At 44.8% G+C, this 25,414-nt stretch overlaps 1 protein-coding gene across 10 annotated transcripts in view; it reads left to right on the forward strand.

The window, feature by feature from the left end:
- ATF2 (activating transcription factor 2) overlaps positions 1–25,414 on the forward strand; it is an 88,851-nt gene that overhangs the window by 26,804 nt on the left and 36,633 nt on the right. For all 10 annotated transcript variants that reach the window (XM_083154737.1, XM_083154736.1, XM_083154741.1 and 7 more), the window contains 5 exons: positions 925–1,053; positions 1,835–2,010; positions 4,140–4,254; positions 7,794–7,880; positions 23,012–23,161. In XM_083154737.1, the coding sequence (XP_083010863.1) occupies positions 925–1,053; positions 1,835–2,010; positions 4,140–4,254; positions 7,794–7,880; positions 23,012–23,161 (657 nt within the window). The remainder of the gene's footprint in view (positions 1–924; positions 1,054–1,834; positions 2,011–4,139; positions 4,255–7,793; positions 7,881–23,011; positions 23,162–25,414) is intronic.

The following is a 25,414-nucleotide window of genomic DNA, read 5'->3' on the forward strand; positions in this document are numbered from 1 at the left end:
AGTCCACGTCCCAGTACTCGAGTGATGAGGTGTCATTCTTCTCCTTCTCACCCACTTGGCACTTGCTGGTGTCCATGGTGTGAGTGCAGGAGGTGGCGGATATGCAGTCTTCCCTCTGCGCCTCTGCCCATGCGCTCAGCTGCTACAGAACCTCCATGATCACTGCCCAGCCCCAGGGACACGGACACCACAGCACTGTCAGAGATGGCCTCCGGGTAGCCTTCCTTGGCAGCATGCTCTGGGCTGGCCTCCTTGGTCTCCAGCATCCCTTTCCGGTCACCCAGAAATTCCCTCAGCTCCATGGAACAGCCGCTGAGCTGCGGGAACTGGGATTCCTCTGCCTCTGGCTGCACTCTCCTGCCTGGTGACTGGCTACCCCGGGGCTCGGACCAGGCAGAGAGGGTCTGCAGGTTGGCTACAGCTGGAATGTGGGCAAGTGGCAGCAGGTTCCTCCCAGCTGGGTGCCGGCTGCGATGCATGCGCTCACCTTGCAGGCTCCCCGTACCATCTCCATGTTGCTGACCGTCGGGCTAATGACCCTGCTGATCTCTCAGCCAGTGATCCAAGGAGTGTAAAAAATCACTTTAGTTGTCTTCTACTTCTGACTACGTTCATCACTGGCTTGGAAATCCAAGGAGCCATCATGCAGCTCTGATCCCACCCTGTTCCACCCAGCAGTAGCTGCTGCCACAAGAAGGCTGCACGGCTGGATCCCGCTGGGCATCTGGATAAAGAAATGATGGTCAATAAGCAAATTTCTCTTTACGTTTTACATAGCTTCCTATTATGTTTTATATTGTGTTGTTGTGTTTAATGAGACATTATTAAATCTCCGATTTTATTTAATGGCACTGATAAGGGAATGAATCAAAATGAGCAATGTTCCATAGTAATGACTGTACGATGCGGCCATTTCTGTTTCAGATGCCCTTAGATCTGTCTCCTCTGGTAACACCTGTTATAAGAAGCAAAATCGAAGAACCAGCTATAGTTGAAACAACTCATCAAGACAGTCCATTACCTCATCCAGAGTCTACCACAAGCGATGAAAAGGTCGGCAGATATAGGAGTATCAGCATGTCGGTATTTTCACCTGATATATCATTTCTCTTTTAATGGGGCAGATGTATGAAGCCTGGCGAAGAGATAAAGTAGAAGGCGATAACGCAACAGCCAATCAGCTATGATTGAAATATGACAGTTAGCAGCTGATTGGCTGCTGCGTTATCACCTTCCACTTTATCTCCACTTCACCAGGCTTAATACATCTGCACAGGGATACGGTCACCAGCAAGTAGGTCAACAAGCATTAGGGCGACATGACCTTAGGTCGACAGCGTCATTAGGTCGACACTGGGAAGGTTGACAGTCAAAAGGTCGACATGGTTTTTATTTTTTACTGTTTTTTGTGCCGACAGGCGGTATTTCATGCCCTACCATCCACTAGGGCATTGTGGGAGAATAAGATAGTGTGCTGAGCGTAGTGAGGCACCGTGCCCGAAGCATGGCAAGCATACGCGGTGCTATGTTTTAGTGTTTATGTTGACTGTGTCAACATTTGGGTAAAAAAAAATTTTTTCGAATTTTTCACTGTCGACCATACCCATGTCACCCTATAGACTCTGTCAACCTAACCCATGTCGACCTTAAGTCATGTTGACATTCCTGCATGTCGACCTAATGGTGTTGACCATGATGCTGGTGACCTAATGATCCATACCCTCTGCACCAATGATCCTCAATACGCCACAAAAGGGGGCACATTCTGAGACCTCCTATTTAGTCGCCGTACAGCTATCTGTGCACAATAACCTGTTCCCTTTATGTTTGGTAGGAAGTGCCATTGCCAACTGCTCGGCCCACCTCTACCATTGTTCGCTCCCCATCGCTTCAAGTTCCCAACGTGCTGCTTACAAATTCGGACTCAAGTGTTATTATACAACCGGCAATACCTTCACCAACATCCAGCACTGTAATCACCCAGGCTCCGCCTTCTAACAGACCCATAGTGTGAGTATCCTGATACCCTATCTCCCCACCCTGCACTGCTCATCGCTAGGATATCTGGGGGATTGCGGTCAGCGGGGAAGCGTCTTTAATATTAGTTATTGCAAGATCAACTTTAATGCTGACTTTTACTTCTAACCAAAATAGTAGATTTGAATTGTAATAGATGTCGAAAAGAAAAATATTGAGCTGGCTGAGGTCAAATCTTTTTGAAACGTCTTCCAATAACAGTACCTACACCTAATTCTAATGTAGGTTATTTATGTAGGAAGTGTCGGATCCTAAAACTCATTGCTTCCGTGTGTATGCCCAATGCTTTTATTAATCGTCTTTTGCTGGTAAATTTTCTCTTTTAAATTTCGGGAATAAATATGATCAGAAGAGCCGGGTTTTAGAATCTGAATATTTATGCAATTAGAATAGTTTGGGATCATTTACAAAGCGCGCAACTGAAACTAAATAGAAAATCTGCCTGCCCATATTGTACATGGACAGCTGTGTGGTCATTGTTATGATTAATGCCATATATCTGTATACAAAACAGAAATAAGCTTGTTATCAGCACTAACCGTTGTATACTGCAAATCTAGCAAATAAAACATGGGTAATATGTTTATATTTTAAATTAAAACATTTTAAGCTTATTGCCCATCGCCAAGGAACGTCAATCTCTGCAAGTCCCTACAATCGCATATATGCACAACACACCATGACATAGCAGTTATATACATTCGCCCATACTTAAGGACACTGTACACTTATGCAACTTCTCTGAGGGGAGAAGTCACATACCAGTTCCCCCCGGCAGCTTACCGGGAGGCAGGATCGTATACGATACATTGCATTCAGTGTATGTAATCCCACCAAGGGCTGCCGGATCTGATAAATCTTTATGGCCGGGTAGGCACACATGCATTCACCTCTCAGATAAGAGGGTACACCTCTGTACACACGATGCAATTGCAAGTAAACCAGAATCGTCCCGTGTGTACACTGCGGGTGATAGCGATGCGTGGCCGGCGATATAGACAGTGTAGGCAAGTCTGTTTTGACTAGCCGCACATGAAGAGGAACTTGGGGGCATGGCCTAGCTGTACAGGGTGTGGCCTACTCCTGCTAGGACACGCCTCCATTTCTATAGCTGTGGGGGCATGGCTAGCGGCTCTCTGAGCTACTGGCTATGTCCCCAGCCCCTCAGGCTGCAGAATAGACGCTATGCGCACAGTGTCTATTCACTGGGGACAGGGGGGACTCAAAACTGCTCCCTGCTGCGGAACACTGCCAGCTCTGGGCGGGATGCAGGAACGTCCCAAAAAGCGGGACAGTTGGGAGGTATGGTACACCCCTTAAGATCTGCACAGGGGCGGGCTTGTGAGCCACATGCTTCCAGAGCTACTGTTGCATACAACCAGAGGCCTTGCACTTTGTAAATGACCCTATTTGCTTTCAGTTATAATATAGTTAAAAAAGATATATATGTATTTATGTTTTAGTCCGAAAATGTCAGCATTACAGAGATCTACATTCTATGCCAGTCACTGTGTAAATCATTGTATGGAAAATTTGCATTAACATTGGTTCTAAAGCATTCTGAAAAGTGTATGGGTGCAACCTAATTGGATGAGAGATTTGGTAAGAAATCTCCAGTTTTTTTTAAAAGCGGCAATCCTATACACTTAAAAATCAAACTGGTTTTCCAGTGTAAATGATTGCCGCTTTAAAAATACTGGAGATTTCTTACCAAATCTCTCACTTTCTGAATCTGTCACCCTATGTGTATATAGACACCTATTGACAAAGTGGGAGATTAATCAGACCTTATAGTAAGGATAATTGGGGGGCGTTGACCTCAGCAACCAATCAGATTCTAGGTATCTTCTATATTGTATCTGCTATAAAATGATAGCTCCTCTTTAGAATGTTTGATAAATCTCTCACCCACAATCCCTGCTGTAGTCCCTAAATGCAAACATGCCACTACGTGGACCAGTGTGCGTATCAGCTTGATACATGTACTCTAAAGCATGTACAGCTCTCTCTCCCCTAACTTTCTGATCTGCATAGTCTGCGGTTGGCTTGGTTTTTTATTTTTTTTTAAAGGTCAGAACCCTGCTTTTTTTTTCTATCCTCAGACCAGTTCCAGCTCCTTTTCCTCTATTGTTACATCTACCTAATGGACAAACCATGCCTGTTGCTATTCCTGCCTCAATCACAAATTCCAATGTACACATACCTGCTTCAGTCCCAGTAAGTCTGTATGTGTGTGATTTCTCCTCGTAGTGTTAATGTTTAGATAGAGCAAACGTCATTTCCCTTGTGTTGTTGATCACACCTCACATTGTCATTTCTGAAGAGTTGTTTTATTTTTTTTTTACACCTGTCAAAGCTTAGACTCTATAATCCTGGTGTAAGTGAAACCAAACGAAGGGATATCTGTACAAAAAGAAATTGTCAGTGTGATGGCGGTTGTATCGCAGATCTTGCTTCTACAGTACTCTGTGCTTCCTCCCAGCTGTTTCTGGGCCTGTTTCAGGGATTTGCGGGAATGCATTTGCAGATGTAATTCTATTCGCTGTGCTATTGCAAAAATATGCTAATGACTCACAAAGAGTCATCTCGCACCCCCCCGTCCCCCCCCCCCCCCGCTTACGTATAAAGTGGAAACACGGACTCACATTTTTCACCCATCAAACTTCTGAGCGAGTATCTGCAGTCTTGGACAGGGCAGCTCTGCTAAGATGCCTGGGCACTCCAACTGCGAGTGGATTTGTAGTAGCTTCTGCACGCCCAGATAATGATCCCAACACACGTTACATCCACCCAACGCTGACCACCTGCCACTCATTTACAGATAAATTTTTGTGCACACACTGCTGTTGCGAAGCAGTCACTGTGCTTTTCACAGTGCCGCTTTGCAGCATGCTAATAATTGCTCTACTGCATAGAAGGGGGTCATTGCATATAGCTCTGGATCTCTGGACTGAATTACCATTTCAGAAGGTAATATTATGGAAATCTGCAAGAAACACTATCTTCTCTCATGCATTGCAGTGATGGCTAAACACTCATTAGGCTGTCTACAGGGCAGATAATACTCTAATGGGGCCTACACACAGGGTGGTTTCAGGGCATTTGCTAAGCGATCTCACTAGATCACATCGAAGATGCCCCTACATCGCTCTGTGTGTAAGGGCCATAGCGACAGCGATGTGTGGCCCCTCACATTGTTGTCACCCGGTGATTAATATCCTGGATAAATCTAGTAATCACCGTTGTCAGGGCCAGTGTTCTCACCGCTGACACATGGCTGTGTGCTGAGCGATCTTGCTGAGCGTTCTGAGTGATCTGGCATCCCCGTGGGTAGATTTATGAAAGGACATTCTGGGGATTGGGGGGGGGGGGGGGGGGGGAGTGATATCAGCCCTCTTATGTCTGCTGATACTTTTCCTCCTGCATTTATTAAGGATGTGTGGCACATGATGGGGGTGTTATGCACCCATCTTCATCAGAGCTGCTATCCAAAAGATGAGCCACCCATTGCATTGAATGTTACTATATAGATTGTAAGCTTGCAGCAGGGCTCTCCTACCTCCAAGTCTGTCTGCTGTTACCCAGTTTGTCTTATCACTGTCTACTATTGTAAAGCGTAACGGAATCTGCTGCGCTATATAAGAAACTGTAACAGAATCTGCTGCGCTATATAAGAAACTGTAAATAAATACCAACTGCAGCTATCGATTTTGACAGGTGAGGTTGCCCCCCCTATGGCCAAAGACATTTATTTATTTATTAACAGGTTCTTATATAGCGCAACAAATTCCATTGCACTTTACAAATGGAAACCATGATAAAACAAAATGGGTAGTTACAGCCAATTAAATCCTTAGGAAGGTCATGCTCGCAAGCTTACAATCTATAGATGTGAATCGAAGCAGGGAGCACTATAGCAGCATGATGGCTGCTGCTGGAAAACATCTCACTCTATATCCAGTAGCTCTGACTGTTTTAGGAAGTTCGTTATATAATTAGCAATACATTAAGGTTGAGATGCATTGGGTCGACCACTGCAATGACAGTTAGCTCGCACGGGAAGGGCTACATTGCAACTTTTATACTTGGTCAGTTACATTCACATAACTGACAAAAGCAATGCTGGCGGGTATGGGTTATTGGGTTGACTCAATGTCGGTTGATACGATTTGGGTTGACCACTGAAGGTAAACACCTGAAGTAGGTATAAGTAGGTATATGTCGGTATTTTGACCTTGTCGGTATTTTAAATGTTGGGATTTTGACCTTGTTGGGATTTCGTCCTTGTCGGTATTATGACCCATTCGGGATTTTGACCGTCGGGATTTCATACCGAATCCTTTTTATCAATGCGTGATCGGGGAGAATGCTCGGTACTTGTGTATTTTGGCGGCGCCCATCGCATCGCATCCCATAAGGCATACGATGGTATGCGATGCTGTACAATGTCATACAATTTAAAAATTGTATGACATTGTACATGGCATACAATGCCATACAATGCGATGCGATTAAACATTGTATAAGCACCCTAATGAGTGCTTAGAATGTGAAGTGCACCCCCACGCCACCCCCCCCCCCCCCACTATAAACGTAAACCCGAAACGTGGCGAGCGCCGGCGGTACGCATCCTCCGACCTTTTCATACCCCCACTATCCACGTCGAGTTGAGAATAGTAAGTGAAGCGAGCCACCGAGCCCGAAGCGTGGCGAGGGGACGCGGATAACTGTGAAGCCCGCGAGGGGACTCCGATACCTGTGAAGGTATCCGCTTCCCCTCATGGGGCTCGCCACGCTTCGCGCTCACCACACTTTCTATTCTCAACTCCACGCCGACGTGGATAGTGGGGGTATGAAAAGGTCGGATGCATGCCATGCGATGCGACGCGATGTACATCGGGGGCGCCGCTATAATACACAAGTACCGAATGCTCACTGGTGTCTGTGAAACTAATCAGCCAGAGAAGGACTACCTAGGAAATAAATGCACAGTTGAGGGATATCGGGCCAGATTCTGGTCAAAGCGCGCAGCTTACCAAGTCCCAGTGCGCCCGCCCCACAACCATGCGGGTGAATGCGTTAGGAAAGCCCATCCCTTCACATGTGCCCGCAGCAGGATTCCATGGTCAGGATTTCTCCTGGGCTCGCAAATATAAATAAGCGGAGGCTGACTTATATTTGCAGGTGCTGGGATGAAGACGGGGCTGGCGGCTGACGTCCTGTGCGAGCACCATGCCGAAAGTGCAGGTCTTTGAAGATTCCTGCACAGAAGCCATGCACATGTACATATGAGAATATGCGTATGCGCGGGGCACAAATATCGGTCCCCTGTGCAAAAAGTGCGGGGGACCGATCAAATCAGAATGAGGGCCATCATTTATTAAACCCTCTGCTTAATTCCTGCTTACAGTGGAGCTTTTACTTCTTTGCAGTCTTTTCTCGTTGCAAATGTCGCCCTCTAGTGGACATTACTTGTTTTGATTTTTTCCTTTAAAAGCGGGCTTACTGTTTTTATGAATTTACGTTACACTGTAACTAAGCTTTTATTGCAGTTTGCACATACATTTAGAAATGATTTTGATTTTCATGATAAATCCATCGCAATTATTACCATGTACTTATGTAATAGAAATGATGTGGTGTAAAAACTAATGACCTTTTAGAATATCTAGTAACCTGTGCTTGTAAATTTGTATAGGTTACATTTTATGTAGTTTAGATGAATTGGTGTGTTAGATCTGCTCTATTGTCCTCAGATTGTCAGACCGGTCACCGTGGTGCCTACTGTCCCAGGGATTCCGGGCCCTCCATCCCCACCGCCTGTCCAATCAGAAGCAAAACTGGTAACTATACTGCTGCTGTACAGGCTACAGATTATTGTGCACTTGCTTACTGTCTGACCATGGGATGGGCTGATGTTCCAAGCATGTTAAAAATATGCCAGTATTAAATGTGTACTGTGCTTTATTTTAGTATTGCTCTTATTAAACGTTAGTGTAAAATGCTGCTCATTTAGTATCCCTTAATGGGTTACTATTCTACTAGATTAGCAGGCTATGGGGGGGGGGGTATTCAATCCCAGCTGAAATTTTCGCTAGGTGAAAAAACGGCAGTGATTCGTCTTTTTAGTATTCAATCACAGGCATTTTTGCCCTTTTTTGAGTACATTTTCACCCATGCCTTTTCACCTTTTTTTCGGGACGAAATGACATGGGCGAAAATATCAGCAAAATCAGGCAAAACCACGTGAATTTGCGGCAGTTTCACTGGATTTTTCGCCAAGACTAAAAATCGGCACTGGGATTGAATAGGCAAATTGTATTTGCCAAAAAAAATGGACGAAAACTGAAGTTTTTTCGCCTGTCGAAAATTTTGGCCGGGATTCAATACCCCCTATATTAAAATATACATTATTATTATTAATTATATGACCCCACAATGTGGTACAATGTGCCATATAAAGATTAAAGTAAAAGGTAAATCTAGGATAGCGTTGAAAGGCAATTTTCACCACAATGCAACCATTTTTCGGTTATGAAGAAAGTGACCAGTCAGGTTGAGCGACTCTCATAAATTCTGGTCGGAAAATATAGAACCTTTGAAAGAATGGAGTGTTCTCCATAGCAACCATATCCTTTTATTCTATATACTTGGACAGGATGACAGTCGCTGGTGGGATAGGAAAAAATTATTTTTTATTTGCTTCAGAAAAACAGCACAAAATATATTGGAAAGCAAAGTACACATCAGCACCAGAGGAGCATTATTTCTGGAAAATGTTAAATAGCTAAGAAGCCTGTAAGTGAAGTTTATTTACCCGTACCCTGCATGAAAGCAGGAGGCCAGTGCTTCCTTACCATCTCCACTACAGTACTTAATTAATGGATCCTTCAGTTGAGGCACAGGTGGTACTCAGGGTATAGTTGTGTCTCTTTTTAAATGGGTGGGAAGGTGTCCTTTTTTTATATCCAGTGTGGGCAGAGATGGGAAGAGCACCTGTGAAACAAGGATGAAGGTGTCCAAGGAAGAGCATTAATAGAATAGGTGATGCACTGTATTTTAAAGTACCAAAAGTCTGGCTCCGTAGCTTGCAGCACATTTACAGAAGATCTTATTTGTTATCATGTTTCGTTGAAGGAGAAGACAGATTCAAAGCTACGGTTGTGTTTAAAGACACTTTGCTTAACACTGTGAGTGAAACATTGCTGTGAGAGATCCTCAAAATATCCACTAAAAATGCCAACACCGCTCACAGCGACTGTTCTTTTACTATAAAGAAATACAGATAAAGCCAAGTCAATTCATTGAAGCTTAGTTAAATATTGCACCCAAACAAAAGAACAGTTGCTGTGAGTGGCGCTGGCATTCTTAGCGGATACTTTGAGGATATCTCACAGCAACCTTGGCGCTCAAAGAGTCAAGCAAAGAGTTTGTTTTGTTGGTTTTACCTTTTAATTATGTTATGTACAGGAAAGTAAAACGCATTTTGTTTACTTAAGATCTGGGGGGGATCATTTTGGTAGGAGACATTATATTTGCACACTGAGTATGTTTGCACGGGTGCCAGATGACTGCCTGACAGTCGGGATTCCGACGGTCAGGGGCGATTCTCCCTTGTGAGGGTTGGCAAGGGGCTTCTTTGCGCTCGCCCCCCTGTTGGAGCACCGGCAGTCGGGATTCTGATGTCTGGATACTGACCCTCAGGATCCCGATTGCCGGACTGCCATAACACACCCTGTTTGGACATAGGAGTCAGTCATGATTGTGTTTTTTTGTTTTTTTTTCATCTTTCTTTTGCTCCTACCATAAAATCTATAAAACGTCTGTCCCATTTCCAACATGGATGCACAGTGGAAAAGTTGGGGCACACTGCCTATCCAGCTGTTATTAAGAAACATTTATTGTGCCTTTAAACCTCTCGCTGCAATCACTGCCATAAGACGCACAGCAGTAAGCAGGGCACCAGCTGTAATCCTGCAATCTGCATGGAGTTTGTATGTTCTCCCTATTTGGGTAAGCTTCATCCAGTTGTGTTTCTTACAGTGTTTCTGTGAGTCCGGTAGTACTAGACTTATACCCCTTTCACACTGCAGCTATAACACGGTATATTGCTGTTTTTAAAACTTTTTGAAACGGTTATAGATGCAGTGTGAAAGCTCCAGAGTGAATTTACCGGTTCTAGAAAACTGGTATTTCAAAACAGTTAAAAAGAAGGATCCTACACGGTTCTAAAACGATGCAGTGTGAATGTCTCAGAACCGGTATTTAGTACCCAGGCAGCAGTGAGCGCCTGGGTACCTGCTCATTACATATGCATGGGCGGGGATCGCTCATTCAATATGCACTGGGTCCCGCTCATTAGATATGCAAGGAGTGGGAACAGCTCAGTGCTTACTGCTGCCTCTGATCATCTGCTTAGCCAGCGGCGCCCACCATGTATATATATATTATACACGCAACATGTATGATTTTTTATTTTATTTGGGGGGGGGCAGCAAGCTATTTCTTGCCTCCAGGCCGGCAGAACTTATGCCACTGAAGCCCCACAGAAGGTGATAGGCTGGATCCCTGCATGATGTCACTTCCCACAACCACAACTGTTTTCTATGGGTGAAACGTGTTCAGTGTGAAAGGTACAATAACGGTAATAAAACGGTAATACCGTTTACAACATGTGATGTGAAAGGGGTTTCACTTGCTCTGACCCGTTTTAAATACCGGGTCTAAGCAGGTTTTGTGATGTGAAAGCAGTATTACTAGGCTGGTGTTTTGACCGATGGAGTCAATGGAGGACAGAATATAATAGCAGGGTACTGGCGGTTAATTGTTTAGTAGAACAGCACATCCTTTATTCCCGGTATGATTTCAGCAAATGATATCACACATGTTCAATCCCTTAAATAGGGCCAATTATTTACTCAGAAGAACAACACAGTCTTCCCATGAAGTCAGATAATAAAGATAATGTGACAAGTGTACTTGTTCACATGATAAACAGAGGTGCATCAGATAGATAACTGATGTTACATTGATAGCTCTAGCTTGTGTTCTGAAATAGTATAATTGATATATATATATATATATATCTGAGAAAGAGCGCACCAATGAGCAATAAGTTCAATAGTTTTTATTTGAAAAAATAAAAGCTCACATACATAAAGGTTAGGGATTAACAGCTTGCCAGAAAAGGGTATCAGCATGCACACACTCTCAGTTCGGCGAAGGGACTGGGACCAGTCCTGCAAATACCGCTGCAGCCTTGGTGGTTCAGGATACACACACTTGCGTTGCTGTTCAGTAGGCCAGGTCCAACGCGTTTCATCATGCACTGTGACTTCGTCAGGGGGGGGGTGACGAAGTAACAATGCATGACGAAACGCGTCAGAAAGGCGCCAGTTACAGATGTGTCCCCCTTATAATTTCTGCAGTCACGTTATATAGCTGTTCTCTTCACTCCTAGTTGTGAGCCTGCTTGTTGACGACGAGATGATCGTTCTAATGGTGCTAGATCGCTCAGCACACAGCGCTGCACAGCAATATGTCCGCAATGTGGTGAGTGATCTGTCAGGGCCAGTGTTCTCCGGTGTGACCCCGGCGATGAACTAGATTTATCCAGCATGCTGGATATTAATCGCCAGGAGATAGCGCCGCACATCGCTATCACTATGGCCCAACACACGGAGCAATGTAAGGGGATTTTCTATGCGATCTAGTGAGATCCCTTAGAAAATGCCCCTAAATCACTACGTGCGTATCCAATAAGTGCATTAAAGCCCCTCTCCACTAGTTACACCTGTGAATAACTTGGTATCATTATCTACACTGCTCATTGTGGCTACTGGCCCCACATCAGATGGTAGACCGCTTGCCATAGAGCCCAGCTGCTCGGTGGTAGACTGTACACTAGAGGTCCACTGAATGCTACGTAGCTATGGGATGCTGGGGAAAGAGACACAACAACTAGTGACCCGCTCAATGACTGCTCCAAAATCTGGGTAACCAGCAATAGGAGCTGGCAGAGGTTAGATTTGGATTTGAAAGGTGGTGAGAAGAGTATGGGAGCATTTTAGGGAAAAGCGGAAGTAGCCACCCGAACAAAAAAAAAAAGGTACTTGTTTCCCAGCATGGCGCCCATCGGGTCCCAACTTAAGGTATGCGATGTGACCCAACCGACCCGATTTCGGGCTTTTTTTTTTTTGAGGTTTCCCGACAATTGTAAAATCGGGTCCATCGCATGTCATTATAATGGCATGCGATGCGACCGACCCGATTTTACATTGTATACATTGTATGTAAATGTTAAATTCCTATGTGAAATCGGGTCCATCGCATGCCATTATAATGGCATGCGATGCAACCAATGCGATGGACCCGATTTTACATAGGAACCAATGTTAAATGGCCCCCATACCCGATTTTTGATTGTATACCCACCCTGATGGGTAATTTGTATGTCAAATGCCCCCCCATTGTTAACGCCACCCCACGATGAACGCCAACCCGAAGTGTGGCGAGCGCAGCGGTACGCATCCTCCGACCTTTTCATACCTTCACTATCCATGTCGGCGTGGAGTTGATTTTATATAGTGTGGCGAGCGCAGCGAGCCACCGAGCCTAAAGCATGGCGAGCGCAGCGTGCCCCGTGAGGGGACACGTAATACCTGTGAAGTAATGCGTGTCCCCTCGCGGGGCTCGCTGCGCTCGCCACGTTTCGGGCTCGGTGCGCTCTCCACACTATATAAATTCAACTCCACGCCGGCGTGGATAGTGGGGGTATGAAAAGTTCGGAGGACGCGTACCACCGCCCCTCGCGGGCTCGCTGCGCTCGCCACGCTTCGGGTTGGTGTTCATCGTGGGGTGGCGTTAACAATGAGGGGGCATTTGACATATAATTTACCATTAGGGTGGGTATACAATAAAAAATGGGGTCTGGGGGGCATTTAACATTGGGTCCAATGTAAAATCGGGTCTCAGGGACCATTTTAAATTGATTCCAATGTAAAAATCGGGTCGTTGTGTCGCAACGCATCGCATGCGATTTGGTCGCATGTGATGCGATCGATCCGGTTTTTCCGACCCGATGGCTTACAATTATAATCGGAGGTGCCGTGCTAGGAAACAAGTACCAAAAAAAACATTAGATGGTGGCAGACCATCAAATTATAAAAAAAAATTCTCAGTTTGTAGAATGAGAGGGGCATTAAGAGAGCGGACTCTGACATCATGTGATGTCAGCCGCCGGCCCCAGGCAGGCATAGACACACCTGCATTCCCAGGGGAGCGCCCAACCTTTTTTTATGGGAATGCCCATAAAACCTGCCGAAAGCCGTTTGCACATACGCAGACCCCAAACATCGGTGAAGGGTCCGAATCCGGAGCCAACCGACTGGGTCTGAATCGCCCCCTTCGTTTGAATGGTGGGTGTGTCTGGAACTGGACTGTGTCCATGGGATCATAGCTTGGAAGGTTTGGGTTACGAGGGCTCTATCTCCCAGTCCCCGCAAGCCATGAGTGTCAGGAAACATCCGCTAAACATTTAAATAATGATTTGTGCCCCTTTCCAGCCGTTCAGTGCACATCTCTACTTTTATACTGGAGCGCTCTACTTAAACTAACTGAAAATGCTGGAGGGGTGGGAAGAACAATCAAGAGAACATTAAATGAGGTTCCACCCAGTGGGTTCCACCATGTAAAGACTTTAGTGACAAACTGTGAATTATCTTTCCACACAGTATGAAGCCAGTAGGCTTACTGCGGGAGGCTTCTATCCAGAGCTGACAGAGGGCAGGCTGGCAACAATTCAGAAAGCGATATTAACGTGGTTGAGCCCTGCATGGAACCTTGTGTTCAGCAGAATTCTCCTGACCTGCCTCGGCATGCCAAGCTCATCAGCAAACACCTAATGAGCCCCCCCCCCTCCTCTAAACAGACCCTTTCCCAACCTACTTCATTTCCCCGTGTCCTCTGGGGGAGGAGAGACAAGACTTCATGAGGACTGATGATGCTGCAAAGACCACAATAATGATAATTAACTTGCTGAATTTAGAAGATTATGCTGTTAATTAGTTGCAAAATAAAGATAAGTAATAGAGCAGCAGATGGCCGGATAACACCCAGGAGAAGGAGGGTTATTACTCTGATGAGCTTTTGTGGCAGATATGAAATATGGATCTGACTCTCTCATAAGTTGTTCCTAGAGAATATTACCTGCGATCTGGAAGCGGATGATGGAGGACCGAGTCCTAGCACATTATATGACAGATGTCTGAGGGATAGGTGTTCAAGGGTACTGTACATAATACACTACTAACACAATCCTCCGCGTACAGACATAAGGGGGGGAATGAGAACTGTGGATATATATATATATATATGATCGGAATTTTTAATATCCCATTCCTACATACTCTATAATGATATAGGGGGTTATTCTTGCGAGGCCACCAGACATCACCCACCGAATGCAGGTACGCACACACACACACCCAAACCCCCGTGCCCCCCCTCCCCCGTCACACGCTACGTACATTCGCAGGGGCTGCAAATGGATGTTTAACATAAGCATCCATTCGCAGGCTGTGGGGGAACACCCACATCATTCAATGGTTGCCAAACATCAAAGGATTTGGAAGGCCCACGCACACCTATGGTTACCCTCAGGTAACCTTAGATATGCGTGGCCTTTCAGCAGGAAGTGGACAGGCAGCTGACATTCGGTGATGTCAGCTCCCATCCCCCAGCACCCGGGCGACTTCGTTGGGAACACCCAGCATTTTCATGGGAACGCCCATGAAACACTGGGCATTCCGATGGGCGCGAACACCCGGTAAACAGTCGCTGTGGCCGCACGCACCTGGTGTATGCACATGCGCAGAATTGTGTCTGCGCATACGCCCAACAACGGTCCCCGCGCGAAGGAACGGCTTGTGCGAAAGGACCAGAATAACCCCCATAATCTGTGACAAATACAAAACTTTGCTGAAGATTCATGAATTCGTATATTGCCAGGCAGTGTTAATTTCGTCAGGGATTTTCAATTTAGATTTAGTCACTTTCCTAAAATTTGATGAATTAAATGTCACACTTTAGTCAAATTTTAAAATTTCAACTTAGCCAAGTTTTAGTCCGTGGATCTTGAGCAATATTGTGTCTAATTTTAGTCACTGATTTAGTCATAGTTTTTAGTTTATTTAGTCACTGATTTAGTCATAGCTTTGCATGGATTTTGCTGAAGATCATTTCTTTATCATTCCCTTAAATAGTTTGCATTCCTTTCACCATGTGTTTAGTAATCTATATATCAAACAAGTGCAATACAAATGCTATTTCCTTCACAGCGGGTCATTTATTTTCTACAGAAATCAATTTTTAATAATACAATTTTTTTTTTTTTTATTAAAACTTTTAATTTAATTAAAGAAAAATACAACCTGCCTGATACAAGTAAGTAGTATTCGTACAGTGCTAGTCTACTGCTAAATAAAGTGAAGCTGTAATATATGTATGTCACCGAAACACTGCCATCTGTTGGCAGGGAGTGAAACTACATTTCTTTTTCTCTCACATTCGCTACCTTACTACTTTTCGAAGCATTTGCTTACTAGTATAATAATATGTAGCTATTTAGCTAAAGGTAACTAATGACTGAAAAACATAAACTGACTGAGTGACTCTCCTGGCTAAGAGTTGTTGGGCACCCGCAGTGCAAGTAAGAAAATCTAGGGCCAGAGAGGAAGGATAAAACTGTGTAAAATACAGTGTTATTAATTAAAGAATCCAAAAAAAAGCAATCACTCGAAAAATTTGGTGTCCTGATGAAAATGATACAGCATTTTAGTCGTGACCGCATGGGCGAATATTTAGTCAACATTTTCGCTATTAAAAAATTCCTATTTTTGTTATCGTTATTTTAGTCACAGAAAAAAACCTTTGTTGACTAATAGCTTTACTCTAAATTTGTCGCCGAAATTAACACTGTTGCCATGAACACATCTAACCCCTCAACATATATGCAGGCCTGGATTTTTCCCCAGCCTATTGTGCTAAATGTATTATGTTCTAAGATATCAGAAAGTAAATACTAAATATGTGATCATGCTTGGCCGCATTTTATTAAACCATTATTGTTCCACGTTAGTAAAGAAAAAGAAATGTGAGAGAGTCCTGTTTGGTTCCAGATTTGAATTATCACAGAAAAGAGTGTTCAGTCTCAAGCATGTGGGTTCTCTGTAAGGGCCCCTGTATGCTAAAATTGCCGTGCAAGTTGACTGTGCAAACAAACACAGGCGCTTATTCTAGTTCACTCGCAAAGGCAAATTCCTTCTCAAATGGATAAAACCATGTGCACTGCAGGTGGGGCAGATGTAACATGTGCAGAGAGAATTAGATTTGGGTGGGGTTTTACTTCAAAGTGAGATCTATATTGCAGTGTAAAAATAAAGCAGCCAGTATTTACCCTGCACAGAAACAAAATAACTCACCCAAATCTTATTCTCTCTGCACATGTTACATCTGCCCCACCTGCAGTGCACATGGTTTTGTACATTTGAGGAGGAATTTGCCTTTGTGAGTGAACCAGAATAAGGGCCACAATGCTATTATGCACAGAAGTCACAGAAGTCTATACAGAAATAATTAAAGGAGAAAATCATAGCGCTGCTCATGAGGGAGAATCGCACCTGTCAGTCAGGATCCCGACTGGTGCAAATAACAGTCAGGATTCCAATGTCAGACTAATGACCGCCGGAATCCCGACTGTCTGAGCATCATCCGGCACCCAGCAACGCTAGGAGGTGCCGCAAATGCTGGCCATAAATTACAGTGATTACAGGGTTGAATGCATGATTTTGATGGCTCTTGTGTATTTTTGTGCACATCGTGAGGTGTTTCAGTGCAATCCGATGCACGGGTCCCTTCTTCAGGAGATGGATTCTATGATCCTACATGCTGCATATATGATCTGTCGGGGTTGGGTGCAGATCCTGAGGCTTTTTTCACATGCAATTGATCTTCAGATGGATTAAACTTTGGGGCAGTACGGACGGTGTAATGGTTAGCATTACTGCCTCACAGCGCTGAGGTCATGGGTTCTATCCCTACCATGGCTCTAACTGTGTGGAGTTTGTATATTCTCCCCATGCTTGCGTGGGTTTCCTCCGGGTACTCCGGTTTCCTCCCACAATCCAATAACATACTGGTAGGCTAATTGGCTCCCAAAGAATTAACCCTATAATGTCTGTGTGCGCGTGTACATGTGGTAGGGAATATAGATTGTAAGCTCCACTGGGGCAGGGACTGATGTGAATGTTCAAATATTCTCTGTAAAGCGCTGCGGAATATGTGTGCGCTATATAAGAAACTGTTATTAAATGATAAATAAATTATATGAGGAGTCCAAGGAAATTGTGAGGTGGTTTGAATCGATACTGGTCATCCTAATATATTGCCAATAATAATAGTGTGTACACACGGTTCGATATGGCTTCCGATGTTGACGATATCGTCAACATCGGAAGCCATATCGCATACATATCGCATACTGATTGTATGCATTGTAAGGGCTTCCTAGCCCGATGCACGCTCCCGTTTAAGGAGAGATCGGAGGGGAGATAGAGTGGGCAGCACACTCTATCTAGCACAAATCGCAAGCATATCGCATGCATCGTATGTGCCTTGCGATATGCTTAAGATGCGATGTGCTATACGATTTCCAGGGCCCTGTCAGTCATCCTGTTGTTAAGTCAAAATCGCTTAGTCAAAATCTTAAGCAAATCTTAAGGCACATAGGAAATCGCATAGTAAATCAAATAGGAAATCGCATAGCAAATTGTATGGTAAAAAGTCAAAATCTTAAGCATATCTTAAGGCATATCTTAAGGAGTAGAGAAAAAAAAAAAGGGAAAAGTAAAAATCGGTCAAAACATCGAATCGTACATCGGATCGCACAGAACATCGAACCGTGTGTACACACAAGACTGATCTGTACAATTCCAGGAGAGATCAGATGGTACAAATAATTTTTTAGGAGAAAAGGAGCGCAATTGTCATAAAAATCAAAACATTTATTAATACAGTAAAAAATATATATAAAAATTTAAATTTCTGAATAGAAATAAAAATAAAGATTATCACAATGACATATGTGGGACACTTCTGCAAGTTCGTATATCAATAGTTTCAACAGAGTTTTTAACCATAAATTGCAGCACTGTCCATAGGTACACACATGGGGATTTAGACTTTCCAATTTCCGTATAAGTGGGCTCAGATTTTATAGAGCGAGAATAATGTAAAGTTCCAGTATAACAAAAAGCCGGCAATGCCAGATAGTTGATGTTGGGGTCGGTACTCCAAAGTAAGGAGAATTGGTGTTAATGTCAACACTCTTAATCGACAGAGCTTGTGTCGACACCGATAAGACTGTACTTGGGTCAAACAGTTACTGGAGTGGAATAAGAGCTCACCAGTTGTTGAGACACTGTCTCCGGGGCTATTAGGAGACCGCACTGCGGCGGTTTTTCAGGCTCCTGCCCTGCTGACAGCTCGGGACCTGGATCAGCTGAAGAAAACGCGTCAAGACCCTGTTGATCCAATTGACAAGTGTGGGACACTTCATCTCTACGTTGGGAAAACGTCCCAGGCAGATCACTTGCTACCCAGGTTAACGCTGGACTCGCACGGCTATCCATCTGCTCAAAACCGGGAGTGTACAAACGGCAGCGTTGTTGTTGCCTGGAAGCGGATTGAAAGCGGTCCCTGCACCTGAGGATTGTCGACAGACGCCCCACACATTGCACACGGGGTGTGCAGCTGATCCTCTAATAATTGCAAGGGGGCACTCAACAGGAGGGGCTCATTTGAGGAGTGTCTAGGTCGACATGACAAATGCCGACATGGGGTTTTTCACTGTTTTTTTTATCCGAATGTCGACACAGTTTAAAGTGCACTGCATCCCCTTGCATCGCCTCGCTTCGCTTGTGATGCTTCGGGCACACTATTTTATTCTCCCACCACGCCCTAGTGGATGGTAGGGCATGAAATACTGCCTGTCGGCACATGTTGGTTTTCAAAAACAGTGAAAAACCCCACCTTTTGACTGTCAACCTAATGCTTGTGTCAACCTAATGACCTGTCGACCTATCCCAATGTCGACCAAATGGTGTCGACCCAATGCTTCTCCTCTAACATGCTGTAGACCAAATGACTGTATCCCGTCTATGGGGGGTGGTCAAGACCCGCTATGTCATTGATGGCAGCGTGCCCAGTACCTACAGATGCATGGTTTTGTGTTTCATAATATTTCCCTTTAAATCCAGCTGCCAAAAGCGCACACTGCTTAGTACATTTACCAATTAGTATACTAATGGCTTTGCCCTAAAGAGCATATGGTCTACAACAAAAACTTACATGAGTAAGTTTCATTAGCGTCATTTTTTTATTCATTGATATTTTTGAAACCTGATTCATTTAAAAACTGCCAAATCTATGTAGAGCAATAATATTCTGTGAATAGAAAGGGGGGATGGGACGACAAAAAGTCTCTAAAATAATAAAGCCATTGTGCTCTCCTGGCAGCTTTTGTGTTTGTATTAAACTGTACGCAGTGCTGTAAGCGCCATTAACCCTGAACTGCTCCCAATGGGGCCAGCAACATATTGCACCAGGGGGGTTTAAAGATTAAACAAATCTCATTGTGTACAATTATTTAATTTAACAAACCTTTTGGGAAAGAAATACTATTCTCTGGTTTTGCCCTACAGTGATAAGTCACACTTAATCAGTTCTTTTTATACAGTGTGAGACTGTGACATATAGCTCATGTCTGTAAGACCATACGGTATATGCTGGGTGTTCCGGGCACATGAGGAGATAAGAAATCATGGCTGCTGTTTCCTTGCATGAGCTTATGCTCTCACTCTGCAGTCATTCTTCAACATAATGATATTTATGTATTTTGGACTTCCCCGTGTGTGTTAGCTGGATAGTGCTTTGTTTTCGTACTTTCACTTGCTCTATATTAATGCTCCTGGCCCTTTAAAAGTTTTTTTTTTATAGATAGATGCAAGAGCATACTGTAGCTACCATAGGCAGGGCTATCCAAAAATCAAGGATGTCTCTGAGGATCCTTGTACTTAATGCAGGTGCTTGCTGTGGAACCTCTATGACCTCACCTCCATACTTTCTCTTGAGGCATACTTCCCTATTTTGCTGCCCTGTCTTCCTGTACTCTGTTGTGGGTGGCAAAGGGGAGGGTGCTGGGGGCCTCCAGAGAAATCAGGGGTCTTGCCCACCTACCTGAGGGGCTCGGAGGACCACTCAATTTTGGGAGGCTCCCCGCCATTCCAGAATGTTAGGCAAGTATGCATTAAGGGATTGGAAAATGGTTATTGGTGGCAGTATGGGGGGGGGGGGGGGGGGCGGCAGTAGGTTGAAGTTTTTCCTAGGGTGCTGAGAAGCCTTACACCGGCCCTGACCATAGGTGCAGAGAGTGCAGCTGCTATGGGGCCCAGAGCTGAAAGGGGCCCACCTTCCCTTTTGGCTTGAGGGCCTGCAATATATCAAGTTTTACCCCTGGATATGCTTATTGTATTGTGGTGCAAAATGAACTGGAGGGTATCATAATGCTACATAATATGAACTGGAGCACTATGGTGTGGCATAATATGAACGTGGACACTGCTATGTGGCATAATATAGATTGGGAACACTGTCATAATGGCTCATTGAAGGAAAAACCCACCATACATCAAAAATATTGATACTTTTTCTATAGATGTATCATGAGGTCTCATTATGTAAGAAAAAACTGAACAGAGAGAAAATGACACCTTGATATTGTAGTGCTAATGACCAGGGCAATAGACCAAAGGGGGTGATGTCACGGCTGTCTGCAATTACCCTTATTGCACCTGCACCGCTGCTTTATTGTAGTGGAAGGCTGTGGGGGTGACACAAAAGCTTATATTCTTCCTTGCTGTGTCTGCTCTCCATGAACCACCCGTGGGCCAATCAAAAAATGGGGGCTAGGCTTCACAGGTGTCATGGGCGGAGCTATGCTCCGTGTCCCAGCCCCTTGAAAAAAACTATTTGTTTATGCTTAACATCGATGGAGGGCAAACATCTGGTTCTCCCCAATCTATGGCAAAACTATTCTACATCGACTATAAACCATCAATGATTTGGAATCATCGATGGTCGATGGCCATCCCTGGCATGAGCCGCGTGCCGTCGAGCTCTCTGTCTGTCTCTCCCTCTGCGGTAGCAAGGGTGTTATTCAGTCAGTGCACCCCTTGCACCCCACCGGCGCTGGCTCCCCCAAGCCACCGCCAGGTCTGTGGCATTATTTTTACGCCACTGCACAGATTTGCAACTGTGCAGTACAGATCCATTGGTTTTCCCTACATCTATGAATTAAGCCCATAGTTACCTACCATAGATAGATGGGCAACACGCAGGTATTTTTTATATGCTATATTATAATAAAGTCTGATCACACTAATTGGTGTTGTATGCTATACATGAGGGGAGGTAGATACTAAACCAACATGAGCTTAATGGCCATTTAGAAGATTAATGTATCTTCGCAACCTGGAAAACCTGCATGTCAGCTAATAGAAATAATGAGGGAAAGGTCGCGGATAAATGCTTAACCCCATAACTCTAGTGAGTGTCGCTACTCTTTAATGGTGAACCCTAAGGTTTTAGTCAGGCGAGGGTGGGAGAGATGTTCTCTCCTTTTCTTAAACCTTGAATCAAGCACAGCTAGAACCATTAGCGTATTGATTTTATATATACCTACGTTCATATATTGTCTATGGTCTGTGAGCTCCTGGGCATGTTCCAGAAGTGTCTCTGGACATTGGTTACTGATTTTATGTTGTTTTTTTAAAACCTTATTTTTGCAAAGTATATAAAACAAAGACAGACGATTGATACGTTCTAGACAATACAATGTTATAACTTCATACAATTCATTCGGGAAAGCTCAAAAAAGAATGGAAAGAGAATAATGTGAATGGAAAATCGATTTTGTAGACTAGGGGGGTTATTGAATCCGGGATTGCCACAGTCGGAATGCCGGCCCCTTTCGGTCTGATCCGACAGTCACTGGTTAGTCAGAATTCCCTGCTTTTGGAAAGTCCGTGGATCGGTGAAAACTGCAGTGGATTGTCGATAAATGGCCGTGAATTCGGCAATCCACTCCCGTTTTTCGACAAAATAGATCGACTTTTTAAAAAGTCGAATCGAAGACCCTTCAATGCTGTTGGTAACGGCAGTATTGAATGGGTGAGTGACGAGATTTCCCCTGTCGGGAAATATTGGTACAGATTGAATTCCCCCCTAAGACAAGTAAGCTGTTTTGGTTTTCTGTTTTAATGGACAATAACTCTAACCAGCTCCTGTCTGCAAGGATTGTATGAGAGTTTATGGTTGATCTCAGCTGGTTTCAAATAAGATTGTCTAGCTCATCTTGGCCTTGCAGTCTGATTTATAATGACATTAATCTGATTTCATCACAAAAAATATCGCAGGTGTGCACCACTGGCGCATCACCTCACCAGCGACCCCCACTAGGCCGCTCCCTCCCCACCTCCACTGTTGTGCCCTCCCTCACCTTCACTCTGGCGATCGTAGGCCGGAGCTCCCGAACATCCCCGAGCCTGCCGCCTGCTGCTGGTCAGTGTGCTGCTATGATTGGCAGCAGCGGAGCGGCAGGGGAGCTCCGCTGAAGACCGCTGGAGCGGAGGGGCTGGGGGGGTCACAGGAGGGGAGGGGAGCGCTGGGACTCATCTACCCCATCAGTGGATAGTTTTCTGGGACAGGAAAAACCTGTCCTATTTAGGTACTCCTGCCCCGGAAAAACCCACCACTGAAGGGGTTAATAGGCTGTGCTTGAAGCCATGTTCCATTTTCTTCAGATGTCAATTTGCATTGTTCCATGTTGCTAACGTTTCCAACTTGTTTTACGCTATAGAGACTGAAAGCGGCTCTGACACAACAACATCCACCGGTAACAAACGGTGAAAGCGCCAAGGGACAGGCGAGTGGGATTGTAAGGACTCAGTCGGAGGAAGCTCAACCACAGTCCCTCCAGCAGCCCGCCACCTCAACTACTGAGACACCGGTATGACCTATGGATTACTATTGTACTATGTGGGCTTCTAAGAGCCTAATTCAGACCTGATCACTGCTGTGTGAATATGCAGAGGACTGTGATCATATATCCGCCAGCCAGACAGCATGAAATACCGGCAATCTGCTGGGGGGGGGGGGGTTGGAGGCGGTATGCCGGGGGGGGGGGGGGGGTGCTGGCGGTGGTGGTATGCCCGGGGGGGGGAGGCTCTGCTGCTTGGGGGGTGGGAGCCTGCGCAGCAGCCCTCCTGCGGCCGTTTTGGAGTTGGGCAAAGTGCTGCGGCCGCTGCCCGTGGCCCAGCCAGCCCATAGGGGGGCTCGGCTGGCCCCTTTTAGTGACTTTTGTGCCGGCCCACCGGGAAATGGCCCAGTTTCCGGGTGGGCCAATCCGCCCCTGTATACATATGCAAATGAAAGCTATATACTGTAGAAAAGATGGAGTGGTAATTACTTATACAGTACTTTAAAGTTTTTGTGATGTTGCACCACATTTTGGAATTGCTTAGTATTAATGGGGTATTCAATTAGCTTTGAAGAAATATTGGGAGTGAGAAACAAGATTTTTCCCTTTAATTCTCAGATTTTTTTTTTTTCGGGCTAATAATTTGGTTGACTGGGAAAAAAAAACACACAGGCGAAGCTTGTGCTTTCGTTAGAAACATCCCCGTTTTCGGTCTGGAAACGGGGCTACTTTTGGGGAAATTGCTTTGCCTGCCTGAGGCACGCCAGATTATCCGGGCTAATTGAATAGCTCCTGGTAACACAGTTCCTCGGGATCAATGATCACGGGTATTTGAATACCGCAGAGATGGATACACCCGATCGTAAACTGTGAAAGAGCGCAAAGTGTGGCAGCCTACTGAAAGCTAGGATTAAGCATATCGCTCCATAGATAATAGGTAATGTACTGTAATGAGCAAGCTAATCTGCATTGTGCACTGCACATTCAATAGACCTATTTTAAGGGGAAATTAACCCTTTGAGTGCCGAGTGAATTTGTCAAAATAGCTGTGAAAATCATTAAAATGACCTGTAATGTTTACCATGTATAGGAAATATAATATTTTTTTACACAACATTTTTTATTGGAATGTACAGTATATAACAAATGTGAGCGACACTGGCATTTTTAGCGGATATTATGCACATCTCTTACACATGTTGGCACTCAAAGGGTTAAAAAAGTAGGGTTTGATTGCCCTTTGTAGAACTAAAGCCTCGTACACACCCACGGCGATTTCAGTCTGAATCGCCGGGGATATGGCCACTCAGGAGATGGTCACTGAGCGACCATATCCCCGTGTTTACGGGGCCACGCCCTGAAGTGATGCTCCGGCTTTCCCCCCGGATAGATCTCCTCCTATATTTCTTTATGCTGGAAATATTAAACATTAAAAAAAAAAAAAAAGTATTTTTTTCTTTAACGTATATGGTTACATTCTACAAAAATGTATTGGAACTGTATTTGTGTTATTGGTGCTTTATGATTTGAATTCGCACATGCTGTTTTCCTGCAATGAAGGAGTGATTTTATACTGTTGTTCCATACACTTCCCCAGCACTTACTGAACAGAAGGCTGTTCTGGGAGGTTGCTTCACCAGCTGTTGTATAAACTTGTTTAAAGTTGACTTTCATTTCCAGCAGTACAGGCAGCTTGCCATTTGGATATTTTATACAGTGGAAACAAGTGTACGGTTTTATATTTCTATCCGTCTCTATCATGTCAACAAATGGTATTAGTTGCATAGAATGTCTCATTTATTATGGGTACTGTATGTTCTAACCCTCTGACAGGGATTCCGACGGTCGTTTCGCCGATATCAGGTCAGGTGCTTGACAGGGGGCGAGCACATTTAGGGCCTCATTCAGATTACATCGGTCCTGCGTGCATTCGCACAGGCGGGTATCTGCGCATGTGCAGGCGTATGGTGCGTGCACCCAAGGCGACCTTTCGGTTCTCCGGGTGAATGCACAAATGGCGGCGTGGGGGGGGGGGGGCGGAGATGGGCGGGGGGCGCCGGGCTGCCCCATTACCATATGGGAACCCCCAGCGTTTCATGGGCGTTCTCATGGTAATGAGGCAGTGATGCGGGTGTGTGGGGCGGGTAGCTGACATCACTGGATGTCAGCTGCCCGCCCATATCCACGCCAGCGTGCACGCAAATGTAATTAACTAAAGTCACTTTTATATGCGTGCCATCGAAAGAAAGAAAGGTGACCATCGAAAGATGTGGGCGGTTACCC

The sequence above is a fragment of the Crinia signifera genome, chromosome 7 (assembly GCF_055691185.1).
Source record: "Crinia signifera chromosome 7, ASM5569118v1, whole genome shotgun sequence".
Classification (NCBI taxonomy): domain Eukaryota; kingdom Metazoa; phylum Chordata; class Amphibia; order Anura; family Myobatrachidae; genus Crinia; species Crinia signifera.